The sequence below is a fragment of the Stereum hirsutum genome (genome assembly GCF_000264905.1).
Source record: "Stereum hirsutum FP-91666 SS1 unplaced genomic scaffold STEHIscaffold_17, whole genome shotgun sequence".
In the NCBI taxonomy this organism is placed as follows: Eukaryota; Fungi; Basidiomycota; class Agaricomycetes; order Russulales; family Stereaceae; genus Stereum; species Stereum hirsutum.
In genome coordinates this window covers 1152232-1166685 of record NW_006763147.1, presented here as the reverse complement: position 1 = coordinate 1166685, position 14454 = coordinate 1152232, and the positions used below count along the sequence as shown (strand labels likewise).

At 50.1% G+C, this 14454-nt stretch overlaps 5 protein-coding genes across 5 annotated transcripts; 2 read left to right on the top strand and 3 right to left on the bottom strand.

Annotated features, from left to right (window-relative positions):
* Nucleotides 1-655: 655 nt before the first annotated feature.
* STEHIDRAFT_66697 (Cullin-domain-containing protein) lies at nucleotides 656-3475 on the bottom strand (the record flags this gene model as incomplete). Its single annotated transcript, XM_007309121.1, has 9 exons — nucleotides 656-733; nucleotides 808-910; nucleotides 987-1116; nucleotides 1183-1644; nucleotides 1711-1891; nucleotides 1950-2825; nucleotides 2894-3061; nucleotides 3121-3200; nucleotides 3280-3475. 9 exons carry the CDS (start codon nucleotides 3473-3475, stop codon nucleotides 656-658), a joined length of 2274 nt encoding a protein of 757 aa, XP_007309183.1.
* Nucleotides 3476-4216: 741 nt separating this feature from the next.
* On the top strand, nucleotides 4217-4816 carry STEHIDRAFT_66125 (uncharacterized protein; the record flags this gene model as incomplete). Its single annotated transcript, XM_007309080.1, has 3 exons — nucleotides 4217-4401; nucleotides 4451-4521; nucleotides 4587-4816. 3 exons carry the CDS (start codon nucleotides 4217-4219, stop codon nucleotides 4814-4816), a joined length of 486 nt encoding a protein of 161 aa, XP_007309142.1.
* Nucleotides 4817-5708: 892 nt separating this feature from the next.
* STEHIDRAFT_161857 (uncharacterized protein) lies at nucleotides 5709-6326 on the bottom strand (the record flags this gene model as incomplete). Its single annotated transcript, XM_007309423.1, has 1 exon — nucleotides 5709-6326. The coding sequence occupies one exon, from the start codon at nucleotides 6324-6326 to the stop codon at nucleotides 5709-5711; it is 618 nt and encodes a 205-aa protein (XP_007309485.1).
* A 478-nt stretch (nucleotides 6327-6804) lies between these two features.
* STEHIDRAFT_66395 (Fcf2-domain-containing protein) lies at nucleotides 6805-7874 on the bottom strand (the record flags this gene model as incomplete). The annotated part of the gene is made up of 4 exons (XM_007309101.1): nucleotides 6805-7023; nucleotides 7096-7278; nucleotides 7360-7561; nucleotides 7633-7874. The coding sequence occupies 4 exons, from the start codon at nucleotides 7872-7874 to the stop codon at nucleotides 6805-6807; spliced, it is 846 nt and encodes a 281-aa protein (XP_007309163.1).
* Nucleotides 7875-9894: 2020 nt separating this feature from the next.
* Nucleotides 9895-12540, top strand: STEHIDRAFT_86096 (FAD/NAD-P-binding domain-containing protein). The gene is made up of 15 exons (XM_007309422.1): nucleotides 9895-9989; nucleotides 10049-10109; nucleotides 10176-10214; nucleotides 10275-10289; nucleotides 10352-10761; nucleotides 10823-10907; nucleotides 10968-11057; nucleotides 11124-11186; nucleotides 11256-11322; nucleotides 11379-11501; nucleotides 11563-11612; nucleotides 11679-11808; nucleotides 11877-11929; nucleotides 11980-12381; nucleotides 12433-12540. The coding sequence occupies exons 1-15, from the start codon at nucleotides 9922-9924 to the stop codon at nucleotides 12451-12453; spliced, it is 1677 nt and encodes a 558-aa protein (XP_007309484.1). The 5' UTR covers nucleotides 9895-9921; the 3' UTR covers nucleotides 12454-12540.
* Nucleotides 12541-14454: the final 1914 nt, after the last annotated feature.

Sequence of the window (14454 nt, the reverse complement as noted above, 5' to 3'; positions counted from 1 at the left end):
TCATTCCGGCCATAACGGTGTTGCATCGACAACAGCGGGCTCTTGAAGTAGGAAATAGTAGAGCATCACTCGCAGATTACTCTTACGCCGCATAGACCCTACCGTTTTCGGTGACAGAAGCTGTTGACAAAGGTGGGAAGTCCTGCCAGAGAAGAACTACCCATCAACTTCGCGGACAGAACAGAACAGTTGCAGACGACAAGGATTGGACGCACCAGTCAGACGGATGACAAGAATGGAATGGGATAGACCGCACTGCTCCATCCGAAGCTTGGACCGGTGCGAAGCTATCAGTCGAGGTGTGAGTTACAGGCCCGCGGGTATGTCCAAACTTACAAGTCAACGAGGAACGATGGATGTTCGCTGCATGGACGTAAGCGCTATACGCTGGAAATGGCCATATCTGAATCACAGCAAGATAAGTCGTGCGGGGAACAGCATCGAAACGCTGGAGGATGCACGGAATAACAGCGATGGAAAATCGGCGCATAAATATGCTACAACGTGGTACGTCTTGAATTGAGGTGAGTAAGAAGTAAAAATGGTACTGAGACTACAACGACGGGTGAGCTAACGAGGAGAGTATTGGAAGAACAAGACAGGACAGAGGAACGACAAGAAGAGAAACAAGGAGGGGAGACGGATGATTCAGAGCTTAGGCGACGTAGGCGAACGTGTCCCGAGTGCCGTCTACTCGTTCGATGTACTCTTTCTCGAGCAAAGTATCGATGGCCTGAAATACAAAATACATGATCAGATCAGGCAGAGCCGTGAAGGTAAGGAGCTGGTGGGAGGGTATTCGCGTACCTTCTTGATGTCTGGGATCTTCGGTGTAAACCGCTGCGAGATTTGAGAAATGACCTCCTGGATCAGAGGCTGGTTCTTCATCGTCTTCCTCGCCTTCATGATACTGTAGGTGGCCACGCCGTTAGTGTCAGTACCTAACAACAATATTAGGGAGGAGTAAAACAAGACAAATAACGCACCGAACGATCGTGGCTTGAATCACGTATTTACGGTCCTCATCAACCGTCTTCAGGACGTCGGTCGCCTCAGCCTTTACCTCAGCCTTGATGGGCTGGTTCAGGTTGACACGGATCTTCTTTGACTTGAAGCCTGCACGATTGCCATATCAGCAAACGCTGCATTGAAACACCATGGGGGTAAGATGATAGTACGCACCGGGGTTAAGATCATACTGATCCGTCTCCTCGCTGATCAAAATCTTCGCCTTCGTCAAGATCGCCAACACCTGGTTCAACAAATCCTTGCCCATCGACGTCGCCGAATCCAACTCATCCAACGACAAAGTATCGTGCTTGTTGTACTGGAGGAGCACGGCCATCTGATAACTGCTCGTCATCAGGATATACTTCTGGTTCAGGTAGTTCGTGCGCAGCTCGTTTTTCGAGTATTGCCAGAGCCAAGTGAGTTTCCGGCCAGAGTGCTTCTGCTGGTAATACTTCTGGAATCTGTCGTAGGTCGGTTGGATTTCGGCGGGGACGAGGTAACCGTTGGTGGGAGCGGTCTGAGGCCAGAAGTTCGTGCCGAGGACCATGACACTGAAACTGATATCCATATCGTCGTGGTTCTGCTCCATACGTTCCTTGAACTGATCTGTGAGATCTTTGGACAAGCTAACGTCTGTGGCGCCGTGAGAGTTAGTGCCGTGTGGCCCAAAGGGAGAACGATAAATGTAAGGGAACGCACCGGTGAACATGCGCTGTAGCTTGTTGGTGTACTCGAAACCACAGGCTTCCTTCAACTTGGAGATCATGCTGGCCTCGGCCTCGTCTGATGTGGAGACAGCGTGGATAAGTCGCTTGGAAAGCTTGCTGGTGTAGAATTGCTGGAACACGTCTTTATCCTCCAGATATTTAAACAAGACCATCTGCAATGACAGTCAACAACATGAGCGAGAAGTGCCCCGCAGAAGATGAAATACGCACCAGACGGTTGAGTGCGCCTTCCAGATCGCCCTCCTCAGCCATCTTGTTGTTCTTTCTCAGAAGCGCGTCCGCATGCTTCGCCAGGAGCTCTGGGCTCTTCGTCGAGCTAGTACCAGTGGCGGCGTTCCGGTTCACGAACTCTCTGCAGGCCTTGTCCAAGCTAGCGACGAAGCCAGCTTCGCCCTTGAAGCTCCTGTTCACGGTCTCCGCGTTCTTCGTATGGACCTCCAGTAAGGCATCCACATACGCCTTAGGGTCAACGTCGGCTGTGGCTGCGCCACCTTCGCCCACCAACTTCGACACAGCAGCGAGACCAGCTTTCTTGACGTGCTCCTCGAACTTCTTCCTCAATGGCTCAAGACCCTCGGGAATGCGTGAAAGAAGAGCGTACATTCGCTGCAGGTCCTCGTCCTTGTCGAAGTCGAGCAGGTTCTGGAAGGACTCCCACATCAGCTCTGCGTGCTCTCGGATAAGAACATGCTCGCATTTGGTGATCAGCGATTTGCGTGTCTGAGTATGCAGATAACGCTCCACTCGATCCTCTTCCTCCCTTAGACGCTCCTCCGCCTTCTTGAGGTAATCGGATACGGAATTCTCAGCGAGGAAAGAATCTGATTCGGTCTTGTAGTATTTCTCGGTGGCATCGAGGAATGGGGTCTCGAAGTGTTCTTTGTAGACATCGAGGGAAGCCTTGTTGATATCGGCCTCGTCGATGCCGAGAGAGACAAATGAGTCGACGACTTTCTTAACCAGACCTTGGTCAATTGTGTCACCATTTCGCTGATCCTCGACGAGACGCAGAATGGCGCCTGCAAGCTTCTGTTGTTTTTGTTGGATATGTATGAAGAAATTGTTCCGCCATTGCACAAGCGCGAGCTGTAGCCACGAGTTGACCGTGATCAGGATGTGGGAAAAAGAATTATAGATTGAAAAAGAAAACAGACTGTGTAGACTGGATAGACACCCTTGCGACCCTCGTCCCGTTCCCGCTTGACCCAGTGTCGATTGAGATATGTGAAGAGACGATTGATATAGTTGGCGCCTGTGGTGTATCTGTCCCACTCCGACGCGTAATATCGCAGCAATAGTTCGTTCTGGAGTCCGTCAGAATGCTATGTGCGGACGCAGCGGTCAGATCAAGCTTCAAACGACAGTTTTAAACACGACGTACGTCTTTGAGGCCTTTCAAATGTTGAACAAAGTAACGGATGAGATTGTTGTAGAGATCGGATCCGACAAGGTTCGCGCCCGCTGAAAGCACCGAAATGATCAGGTCGCGTGAGTGGCTGATGTTTTGTGGCGGGAGAGTGTGACAGAATGAATCACGCACTTCGACCTGGAGTAGAGAGGTCTGATGCTCCAGTCGAGTTCGGCATCTTGGACGATGTGCAATAATTGTATGCGACAGTATAAAGACTCATGTATTTAGAGTACGAGACGCCGGTTTGGAGCTTGGTCATGATGTGGTCGACACCTTCCTCCAGGAAAGCCCATGTTGTAGCCAGATCAGCAGATGCTGGCGGCATTGGGTACGACTGAAGGGGTGTTGAGCCACTCGCCATCGTTTGCGGTGCGCGATATAGACGAAGGAAAGAGGAGGAGACGGTAGTGGTCGAGGGTCAAGGAGCGTGTCGCGGACGACGCCGAGTCAACGCGCTGGTGGCTCGCGTCAAATTAGGCGCGTGTCACCACGCCACACTTTTCGTTCTGCTGGGACCTTCTCTCCCCATTCAGAGTCAGTATATAGCTGCTGGTTTGTTTTTGTAGGTACTGTATCCGACTTCACCCTGCAGCGCTCATATGTCTTGATATCTGATGCGCTCAGTTCAATATTAGCGTGGCGCATTTGGGCCACTCAGGTCCTTTTCATTCGTCGTGTTCGACGTTTCGTACGTACCCTCACAATTATATGGAGCCGAGATATCGAATACTTGCTTTGTAGTATATCATGTCTGCGTTCTACAAGATTCCCCTCCTCGTGTTGACCGCAACAGCCATTCACATGGCCAGCTCACCTCCCAACCCTCCCATCGCCACAGGCCGCGATGGGAGTCAGAACAGCTCAGGGCCGTTCTCCTCGTATCGTAAGCTCAAAGACCCACAATCAATTGGTTTCGTTGGTCTCATCAGGGTGAGCACGGCCTACTTGCCACTTTGACCCTTTCCGTGAGTAACGTCTTGCCCATCTGAGTCAGACGGCAGGACATGCCTCTGTTGTCGCAGAATGCGCCGTCATCATAGCTCGCTCGGCCACGTCGACAAACAACATGTGGTTCGCTCAAACCCTTCATTACTTGACTCCAAGCCCACAATGTGCTGCCCATGTTGGTTTGACGCGTACCTTTGTTGTTGGGTGTGGCCTGGTCTTGTGTGGGGCGGGGTTGAGACTATGGTGCTACCGTTCTCTGGGGCAATTCTTCACGTTTGAACTAACAATTAGCAAGAAACACAAGTAGGCTCGTTGATCCCTGTGCTTTTACACACCCTTATCTTCGTAACAGGCTCATAACGTCGGGGCCGTACTCCATCGTCCGACATCCTTCATATCTTGGTGCATTCTTGATGCTCGCAGGTCTGTCTCTTTCTTTCGTCTCAAACTTAATTGGGCGCAACACTCCACTTATAACATCCTCTTAGGCTTTCCACTCGCGTATTTCGGAGACGGAAGCTGGTTGCGTGAGTGCGTGGTCACGAACACAATTCCTAGACGCGTCTTGGACATCGCCAGTGCCACGCTACTAGTCCTCGTTGGCTCGTTTTTCTGGAAAAGAGTTGACGCAGAAGACTCGGTTCTACATAAGAATTTCGGAGCGGAATGGGAGGACTGGGCAAAGAGGACTTGGAAGTTGTTGCCCTTTGTCCATTGAGGCGGCTGATATGACCATGGCACATCAGAACTCGTGCAGTAGGAGTCAGCATTGCACCGTCTTTAGGAATGGAGACAAACTCGGCCACTCTGGGGCCCATATCCATCCGTCTTTGAGCAAACTCAGTGCCTCGTGCCGATTTGGCGTGCATCATCATCATCGATTGTGCGTTGATCTACGTAGTGTGGAGCAACGTTGAGGATATGGTGCTGCCATATAGTAGTACACTGAGAAGGGTACTTCTACATCTTTAAATAATCGATCCGCTAAAAGTGGCAGTCCATACATCCGTTCAACAAAGTTCCCATCGCTCGGCTTGTACTGGCCTTTGCGTTCATTCATGCCATCGAGAAATTCAGGACATTTATATTGTTCGCCATCATATATCTGATAGGTCCGTCTTCCCGTCTCTTCCCATCCTCACTAACACTTCGGCCAATCACCTGGGTTTAAACATAGATACACCCATTGTTCACGTCCCCTTAACAGGTGTCTCACTGAAGATGGTCCGAAAATGGAAGCTGGCTGCGAATAGATGACACTGATACCTCCTGCAGATTTTAGGTGGAATGATGCTTGCCATTGCCGCTTCGTTCTTTTGGAAGCGAGTGGACATGAGGTACAGTGTCGTATGATGGACCCTCAGTATGGAGAGCCAAGGTTTGGGTGAAGAAAACTCGGAAGTGGGCAGGCGCCTCACTGACGGCCATGGTAGCGCACAGGATACACTTTCCAGGGAATGATGGTTGCAGAGACAAAGTCCTCTTTTCTGGGCGTGTTCGGTTCAGGGACTCCGTCGCACCCTGTACGGCACACACGAAAGGTATCCGCGGAGTATGAATAGACCAAGTTGCATGCTCCGACCCGGCTTCATACATGGGCTGTCCATCTGTCACAAGTCCCCACTATGCGACTTCCCGCTAACCTTCCTCAACATCCCTCCGATAGCTAGTCCCAGCCCAAGTCCTTTCCTCGAGTTCTGCTTATTGCCGACCACAGAATTTGTCTCCGGCACCGGTATCATAGCCATCGATGTCGGCATGGTAGACGAGAGACCCGTGGCGATTCCAGGGAACGGCGACAGCTTCGAATCCCTAGCATATCTCTCCACACTCTGCTCGTTGCTGGGCGATGTGGTTTCTCCGAGCAACGGACTCAACAAATAATTGTGACCCTTCGCAGCTGGCTCCTTCGGATTCAAGGGCTCGGGTATGGGAGGACAAGCCCGAGTGGATTTGGTGGCGAAACCCCAAGTCCGAGATGGGGCGGAATTTGGCTCGACGGTGGTGAGGGCACGTCCACGACGGCCGGGGAAGCGGAGAGGAGCGGCGGTGTTGCCTGTGAGCTCGTACGAGGGAGTTAGGAGAGCATCGGAACTTGTGCATGAGCTGATCGTTGATGCGGAGAAGGTCGAGAGTGTATTGGCGTCGGATAAGATGGATGCACGGCCTGGATGTTTGCGGTCGTATAGTGACTGGGTATAGACATCGTGCATAGCTAGGGAATGCATGGTTGATTTTACGAGCAGAAGTGGGGGGCACGTAGATCAATGAAGAAGACCTTGCCGGATACGAGGATCTTGGCGGCGAGGTGCGAGGTCTTGAAGCCTTGATGGGTCGGCTAGGTAGGGACTGTGGAAGTGCTTAGACGATGACAGCACATGGATCATAGCGTATTGCGATTTAGACTGACAGGCAATGCGAAGATCAAGTCGTCGTAAAAGGTCTCAGTCAAGCCCGGGCGATCTGAGACATCGACAACGTTCGGCGATTGGTTTCACCTCGACGTCATGGTTTCGTAAAGTCAAAGTGAAAAACACCACGGGCCTGTGAGATTTGCAGAGCGTACAACGGGGTCGCTGTTTGAGAAGATGGCAGGACCCGGAAAGGAAAAGGGATAGGCAAGGAAGATTATACTTGTCAACGGCCACGAAAAGTAGAGCATGGTGCAAGGATACTTTGGAGCTTTTGGGTTGTCGCGCGGCGAAATTACCACTTGCCCTTCCGCTTGTCCTTCTTCGCCTGTAGTGTCCCTCGCCCTTTTGCACCCCTCACAGTCTGCAACTCTCCGAACTTCTTCTTCGCGTATCTCTTGGCCTCCGCGTCATCTACTAGCTCATCCACCAGCGACCTCTTCCTCTCCGCGCGGCCTAGGTTGTCACCACTCGTGTCTTTGAATGGAGTATTTGTCTCGACGATCTTACCCATCTGTGAAATCAATAGACCGAACCGTACTCAGAATATGAAACTGGAGCTGGAGGTAAAGGGAGCTAGGCGTACAGCAAAGTATTTCGGTAACCCCTTGATGCCCTTCCCCTCTCCCTCATCTTTCTTGTAGAACCGTTTTGGATCTAGCTGATTCCGTAAACGTAGAGCCTCAACTTCTCGATAAAGACGTGGTAGCTCCGACTCGCGTGGCGCAGGTAAGTCGAACCAGCCTTTTCCAGCTGTCTGGGTCCTCAGCTGTAGAGCGCACCCACAATTAGATGTGATGGAATACTACATGATGGCCGCTCGAGCCAAACAAAAAATATGGAGACGTACTGCCTTCTGCTGCTTTTTCGTAAGTTTTGATGATGGACTCGGCGGCCGCACAGGAGGAGCGGGGAGCGAGTTCAAGGCTGATGATGATGACTCTGCCCGTTCTGCGTCGAGGTCTCGTACTCGAGCGGGTGCATCGCGGCGGGTGGCACCTGGAGTGATATATGGATCTAGCAGAACACCAGGGTCGAGTGCGGGCAGCTTTCTGGGCACACAAAAGGATACATCTTTTGAACATCCAAAGAAAGACACATATACATAAGAAATAATGCATACTGCTCTGAGTCTCCATTCCCGAGCCGAATAATTTCCTCCTCTCCATGCCGTGCTAGCGAATTAGATGCCTGGCTCTTTGAGGCGGCTGCATTGGAGATGTTTTGACGCGCTTTTTCAAGTAGAGTTTCAAGATAATCCAGGGTGATCTCTTCGTCCGATTCTGGTTCTGAGCTTGACGAGGAGGAGCCTGATTCTGAGTCCGAGTCTGAATCTGAAGATGCTGACATGGAGGTTGGTGGCATGGGGTTGGCGCGGGCCTTGCCTTTCGTAGATGTAGATGCTACAGCCATTGCGATATTGATGCGCACAAATATCTATGAGACAACGGTGAAGTGAGGACTGACTGTGGGCCACAGTTAAGCAACAAGATGAGCGAAAAGGAGGGAATTCGAAATTACACGAAAATGAACAAGGTTCCGGCATCTTCCGCCGGTGGAGGAAGTGTGGCGTTTTGTGGCACCTCTCTTCTTCCACTCGGTTGGCCTCAGTTCTCTCATGTCCTTTCTTTCTCGTCCATCCGCGTTCCATCTCCCGTGAAGCTCCCTTCCCATGTTGCATTCCAATCGGGGGCTCTATAACCACTCAACTTCCCACAAAAATAGGTTCAGTGTTAGGGATGGCTTCATTTCTCCAGTGACAAGTCTCCGACGGGGAGCAGGTCGATGGGTCTTATTCGATTGACGCCCAACTGACAGCTCGCATCAGGTTCTGAGCAAGAACGGAAGGGCAGCTGCTTGCGAGTGCCACACTTCGTCGAGGAGCTCGGGAACTCGTGTGGCAGCCAGGACTCGGATAGAGACACACAACGATCGCAGCAGGAAATTTGCTATGGGTTCGTTGACTCCGAAACAACATCACAGATAAATGTAGATAGCTAGCCCGCAGCCAGTGCGACTTGAGGATAAATTACTCGAGATTGAGGTGGTGGTATGCATGAATAATATGCCGTACAGCTCGGCCGCCATACCAATGCATTCGACGAAATTATTGGGTACAGCAGCCAAGTCGGCGTATATAATCATGACAATTATATTGGTACGATAAGGCTGAGCATGCAGCCTCCCAAGAATAATCGGGTATTGGTGTACGGTCATTAGGAGGCATACAGGTTTATCACTGCGCAAAGCTCTCGTCATATGCATATGTATGTGTGGCCCGAGCACTGGCAAATCTGCTGTCTTACCTTTGTGGAAGCAGGCAACAGGCTGTCTAGAGTGTGATCATAGCATTTGTCGGTGAGAACTTTGTCCCCAGTCTGAATATGTACCCAGTCATCTTGCAAACCGTCCAGAGAAGGCCCGTATAAAGTCTCCTGTCGGACTCACGAGGTATATAACTGAGCAGGCCCGGGAGAGCTATTTGGCCACATCGATAAATATATCGAACTGAGTGGCACTGCACTTGCACCGCAGTCTTCAGCAATGAGTATGAGCTTTATGCAGAGAATACGTAACTCCTATATTATGCAAGAGTTGCTCGAGAACTTCGAGCAAGGGCCACAAACCCCACAAATCCCAAAGAGCACGCGCGGCGGGTCCTGGTTCACAGGTCCGTGCAGAAAAGGGAACTTCCTATGCATTTTCACGGAAATAGAACAGCGTGAGACGCAATCCGTCAACTGGGCGCCAATCGAATAAGACCCATCGACTCTGCCCTCGTCTCCGACAGCTGTTCGTTCTTGACATCTTACGTCCTTGGGTCAAACTAAGGTCAAACACTTCCGAGCTTGATCCCTGCGCCAATGAATCCACACGGGAACAGATTAAAGAGGCATGTTGTGGCGCGATCACCGACGGAATTCTACAACAACGGTCGGCCCAGCAAACTCGGGCACTATATTGGACGATATAATTTCCTCCGCGGGAAGTCATCCAGGAAGGGACTTTCTGTAAGGATGATGTCTTTTCTACCCACCTCGGGACCCGATATAGTCCACTGGCTAAAGGATGACCTTGGACCGTTCGCTTTGTAGGCCTTCTTAAGGCCGAATTCTGTCATATGCACTATGGTAAGACCGAGCCGTCCAGTGATTCTATTGCATGAACTCGGACCTGTGATGCGGCCAGTCCAGTCCAAGGTATGCTTTTTCTCATCGTCAGTACAAACACACGCTCATCAGCTTCCAAATTTAACAGCTGATGGGCACCTTGAAAGGCCCATTGATGTCATTCTTCTTCACACGAACAGGTCGAGGTTATCAGCTGCTCCACAGAGTTGCTCAGTATATTTAAGGATCGTCTGCGACCGGCTTTTGGTCGACTTCCAGACCGGGTCTCGTACTACACCGTCATGTCCGCCAGTAACACAGCTCGCGACAACAAGACCCTCGACACAACAGTTATCATCATTGGTGCCGGGTACGCCTCAGGTCCCCGGAATCCTACAGCTGATATTAAGCAAGCTTTCTTATATACAGCATTGGAGGCCTATTGACAGGAATCGCGCTCAAACGACAATGGGGGTTCGAGGACTTTTTGGTCGGTATCTTTTCATGTCCTCACTACAGTCAAGACTGCCAACAAACGATGACCATCTTTGCACAGATCTTTGAGAAGGGCTCTGATATCGGAGGGACATGGAGGGTGCGCTTTCTCAGAACTCCTCTGATTGCTTGAGCTCAATAGTCCCCCTCGTTACTCTAGGACAATGTCTACCCGGTGAGGCGTCGACTAGTCAAGCGATCCAAGCAATCGCTTACTTGGTATATTTTGTTTCACAGGGGTGTTCATCAGACGTCATGATCCACTGGTATTCCCTCTCCACGGACCTCAACCCGAACTGGAATCACTCCTTCGGAACCAGAGCCGAGATTCAGAAATACCTGCTCGACGTCACCGCAAAGTACTCCCTCAGATCTCATTGCGTATTCGACACCGCCGTTTTATCGGCCGAGTGGGACTCGAAGTCCAAAATGTATCACATCACGACTGAGAACGTCAAGACTGGTGCGAGGAAGGAGATGAGAGCGAAGATCGTCATGTCAGCTCCCGGGAGTCTCTGCGAACCGAATATGCCCCGGATTCCTGGAATTGATAGCTTCAAAGGTCCTCTGTTCCATTCTGCGAGGTGGAGACACGATGTGAGCCTAGAAGGAAAGCGGGTTGCTGTCATTGGGAATGGCTGCTCAGGGTATGCCTGCTTCCCAGTGTTCTTCCGTTGCCTTGAGTCTGAGCGCTCAGTTCACACGCAGCGCTCAATTGATACCTGTGATCACCGAGGATCCTTCTGTCGACGTCGTTAATTTCTGCAGACAGCCAATGTGGTTCAAGCCTCGGGTACGTTTCCATCATTCAAACTCAGATACCGAGTGCGGTCACTAACACTTCCTCAACAAGCCTCAAAGACCATACACCAACTTTCAGAAATGGATGTTCGCGAACGTACCCTTCGTCATGCGCGGGTATCGCTGGCTTGTAGCGTTTAGCGTTCGTAGTCATTCTCTACTAAACACGTCCATAAACACAAGTGGGCTGACTAGGACCCGAATATAGTATGATATTAATTTCATAGGCTTTCGTGGCCATCACTCCTGGTTGAGCAAACGCATCACCAAGGTTACCCTTTTCTTGCATCATTTGCGTGCGTCGGAAAAGGCGTGACTAAAATATCCCTCGAATTGTTAGGCAATGTCGGCGTATATCAAACAAACGGCGCCTCCTCAGCATCACAATAAACTTGTTCCGGATTACAGTAAGCCACTTGGACTCCACACATAAACCATGCTCCTTATAAATCACGCATAACAGCTCCAGGATGCAAGCGCATAGTATACGACACGGGGTACTTAAAAGCATTATACCGTCCCAATCTCGATCTTCGATGGGATGAGATCGACCGCATTGTCGAGGATGGCATCCTAATGAAGTCAGGTACGAGCCTACTGTGATTTCGCACGCGTTACGGAAAAGACTAAAGTTACATTCTGCATAGGTGACACTATGCCTTTTGATGTGATAGTATGTGCTACGGGTTTTGTAACGGTCAGTCGCGATTTTAGAATTACTTGTACGACCCCTTTTGACTTCAATCGACGCACTATCTCTTAGGATAAATACCCAATCCACATTCGAGGAAGGACAGGAGAGACTCTCGACGAGTATTATGCGTCGAAAGGTGGCCCCACTGCGTATCTCGGAACGACGGCACCTGGTTTTCCCAACTTCTGTATGCTGTTTGGTAAGTGTGCCTTGCGGCTCCTCAAGTTCAATCCGTACCTTCCCCTGCATTGCTGACGCTGTTTATAGGACCAAGCACCGCTACTGGCCATGCCTCAGTCGTCTTCTCCGAGGAAGTGCAGGTACTATAACTATAATTGGGCGTAAACTGATGCTGATGATCTCGGGCCAGGCCAATTACTCCTTACAGCTCATGAAGCCCATCATTTTCGACGGGGTCGCCTCCTTTGAACCTACCGTATCCGCCACAGACGCCTACAACGATTACATCCAATCGCGCATCTCCAACTCAGTATGGACACAATGCACCTCTTGGTATCGCTCAGGCACCGAGGGCAAAATATATAGTACCTTCCCTGGACCACTTGCAGAGTTCTGGCTGTGGTGCAGAACACCCAAGTGGGGTGACTATAGGTTTGAGGGCGAAGGGACTAAGTGGTGGGAAAGAAGGAGGAAGACGAGCACTGTGGCGAGGGCTCTGGGTCAGCTTGTGACTATAGCGGGTGTCGCTTGGTTGACGAAAGATTTGATGCAGAATGACGGAGAGATCAAGAGCTTGTGGTATAGGTTTATGGTGCGTCCTCACATTATCGAGCACAGTGATGGTGGACTGAGTGACAGACAGATGCTGCACTTGGATGTTTGAGTTCTGTGGTACAGAGGGCTTGGTCTTTCGCCACGCGGTGTATAGGAATTGTCAAGACTGTTTCACAATATATTCACAGCTTTCGGCACAGAGGTTCCTTCACAAGTGAAGCAAATATTTCCACGCCATCAACAACATTGTCTATCATATTTCCATGCGTCGTCGGAACCGTATTCTACGAAATATCAGGAGCGGAAGGATCTTGACGTCTTTCTCTGGCACTGAAGACGCAAAATAATTCCTCTTTGGGCTCTTATTCAATGCTCAATGTCTATGAACTGCTCAAGAAAGTCTACGATGGGGGTGCGTCGTATCCGAACTATATACCTGTTTTTGTTCCGATCTCGGCCATCGAGCGTATCGCCTAGGTATCCCGCCTTTCTTCAATCCCGCATCAGCATGCCGAATACACCATTCCACATGTCAGTGACGTTCAATGCAGATATTACAGCATCTGGCCTCCAATAAGGATAGAGGAATACTGTCGATCGCGAGAGACAGTCTCATGCAAGGGGACCGATTTCGAACGGAGCACGCTATCTGTGGCAGGCGGGTATCAATCATGCCTCGAGGATGCGCCCTATACCCGCCCACCAGCCCTATCTTGTGTGCACGAATGAGTAAAACTGGGTATCGTAGGGCATAAGTATAAACTCATCAATCGCTTCAATGGTGAGCGTCTTCTAAGAACCAACCTTTCTCCCTCATGTCGACTATCCGACCAGAAGATGTTTTTGCCGCTGAAGTATGGTATGAGTCAATATCAGTTTCTGGACGTGCTCGTTAGCTTAATGTATGTCATGGTGCGTTTATGAAGGTATCTGAGGAACTACATGTGGCTTGCTGCTTCCGGTAAGTATAAGTCTGGTACTTGATCTAGTGTTTATCAGCTTCTCCGCTGACCGGAGCGCTTTTCCGCGCCGTAGTTTTTTGGCTTGTCGACTACATCGCAACCCTGCCCGACGAGATCACTAACATATGGCCACGTCGGATGTCGTACACATCCATGGTCTTCCTTTTCAACCGCTACACATTTCTTTCCTTTCTCCTCCTTTCGCTCATCATGATCCTCCCTGGCTCGGCGGACGACGAGACGTACGACAATATCAGGGCCCTCACATTTATCGCACTCAGCTGAAGAGTGATCTTTGCAGTTGTTTGGTTTTGGGTTATACTATCGTCATCCTTTTGGTTGCTGCCAACACATCTACTGGTGGTAAGCGATGCTCTGAGCAACATTCTCCGAGACTGCTCGATAGCTGATAAATATGATATCAGTGTTATCGTCTATAAGGGTATATGGCTTATACAGCAAGCATAGAGCAATCATGGCAGTGTTAGGCCTGTTCATCTTATTTAGACTGATTATTGAGACATATGTTCGTCCCTTGGCTTTTAATCCCTTCTTGTTGACGCCCTGTGTATCTTTTTCTGACTTCGTCCCTATTGGTGCATTAGGGAGAGGTCTTTTTGGAAGTCGGGGTCCCAACAACCGGGACACCCTTTACATCTTCTCGGTGTCAGCCTCGGTTTGCAAATTCGAAGTCTTTCGCAGTGTCAGTATATATCAGCTAAAGCTTCTACCAACCTCGATAAGCTAACGGGGCCTCCTTTACGCTTCAAGAGGTATGTATTTCCCTTTCAACTATCATCCAATGGTTTTTGTCTAATACACGTATCTTCGTTCATTTGTGGAAACATACAGTGACACAACTCGCCGTTCCACTCCTTTCGTTTTGCTTTGATGGGTGTATCATCGCGTTAATAGTCAAAAAGGGCTATGGACACACTCTAAATATGCGTGGATTGAATCAATTTACTGTGGTAGAACTTATGGTTCGCGATGGTGAGTCGAGTCCACTTTCTTTCTCTAGATGACGGAGTTATTCATCCCTCGTGTAGGGTTGCTCTTCTTTGTGTTGAGTCCTTTCAGTCAATTTATAATTCCCACCATGGAGCTAAATACTTGCAGTATCATTGCCTTTGTCTCAGGAGCATTGG

Coding starts and splice junctions, on each gene's coding strand:
- STEHIDRAFT_86096 (XM_007309422.1), top strand. CDS start 9,922: ATGTCCGCCAGTAACACAGCTCGCGACAACAAGACCCTCGACACAACA. Junction 11,187..11,255: donor TGAGCAAACGCATCACCAAG/GTTACCCTTTTC, acceptor TCGAATTGTTAG/GCAATGTCGGCGTATATCAA. Junction 11,502..11,562: donor TGGCATCCTAATGAAGTCAG/GTACGAGCCTAC, acceptor CATTCTGCATAG/GTGACACTATGCCTTTTGAT.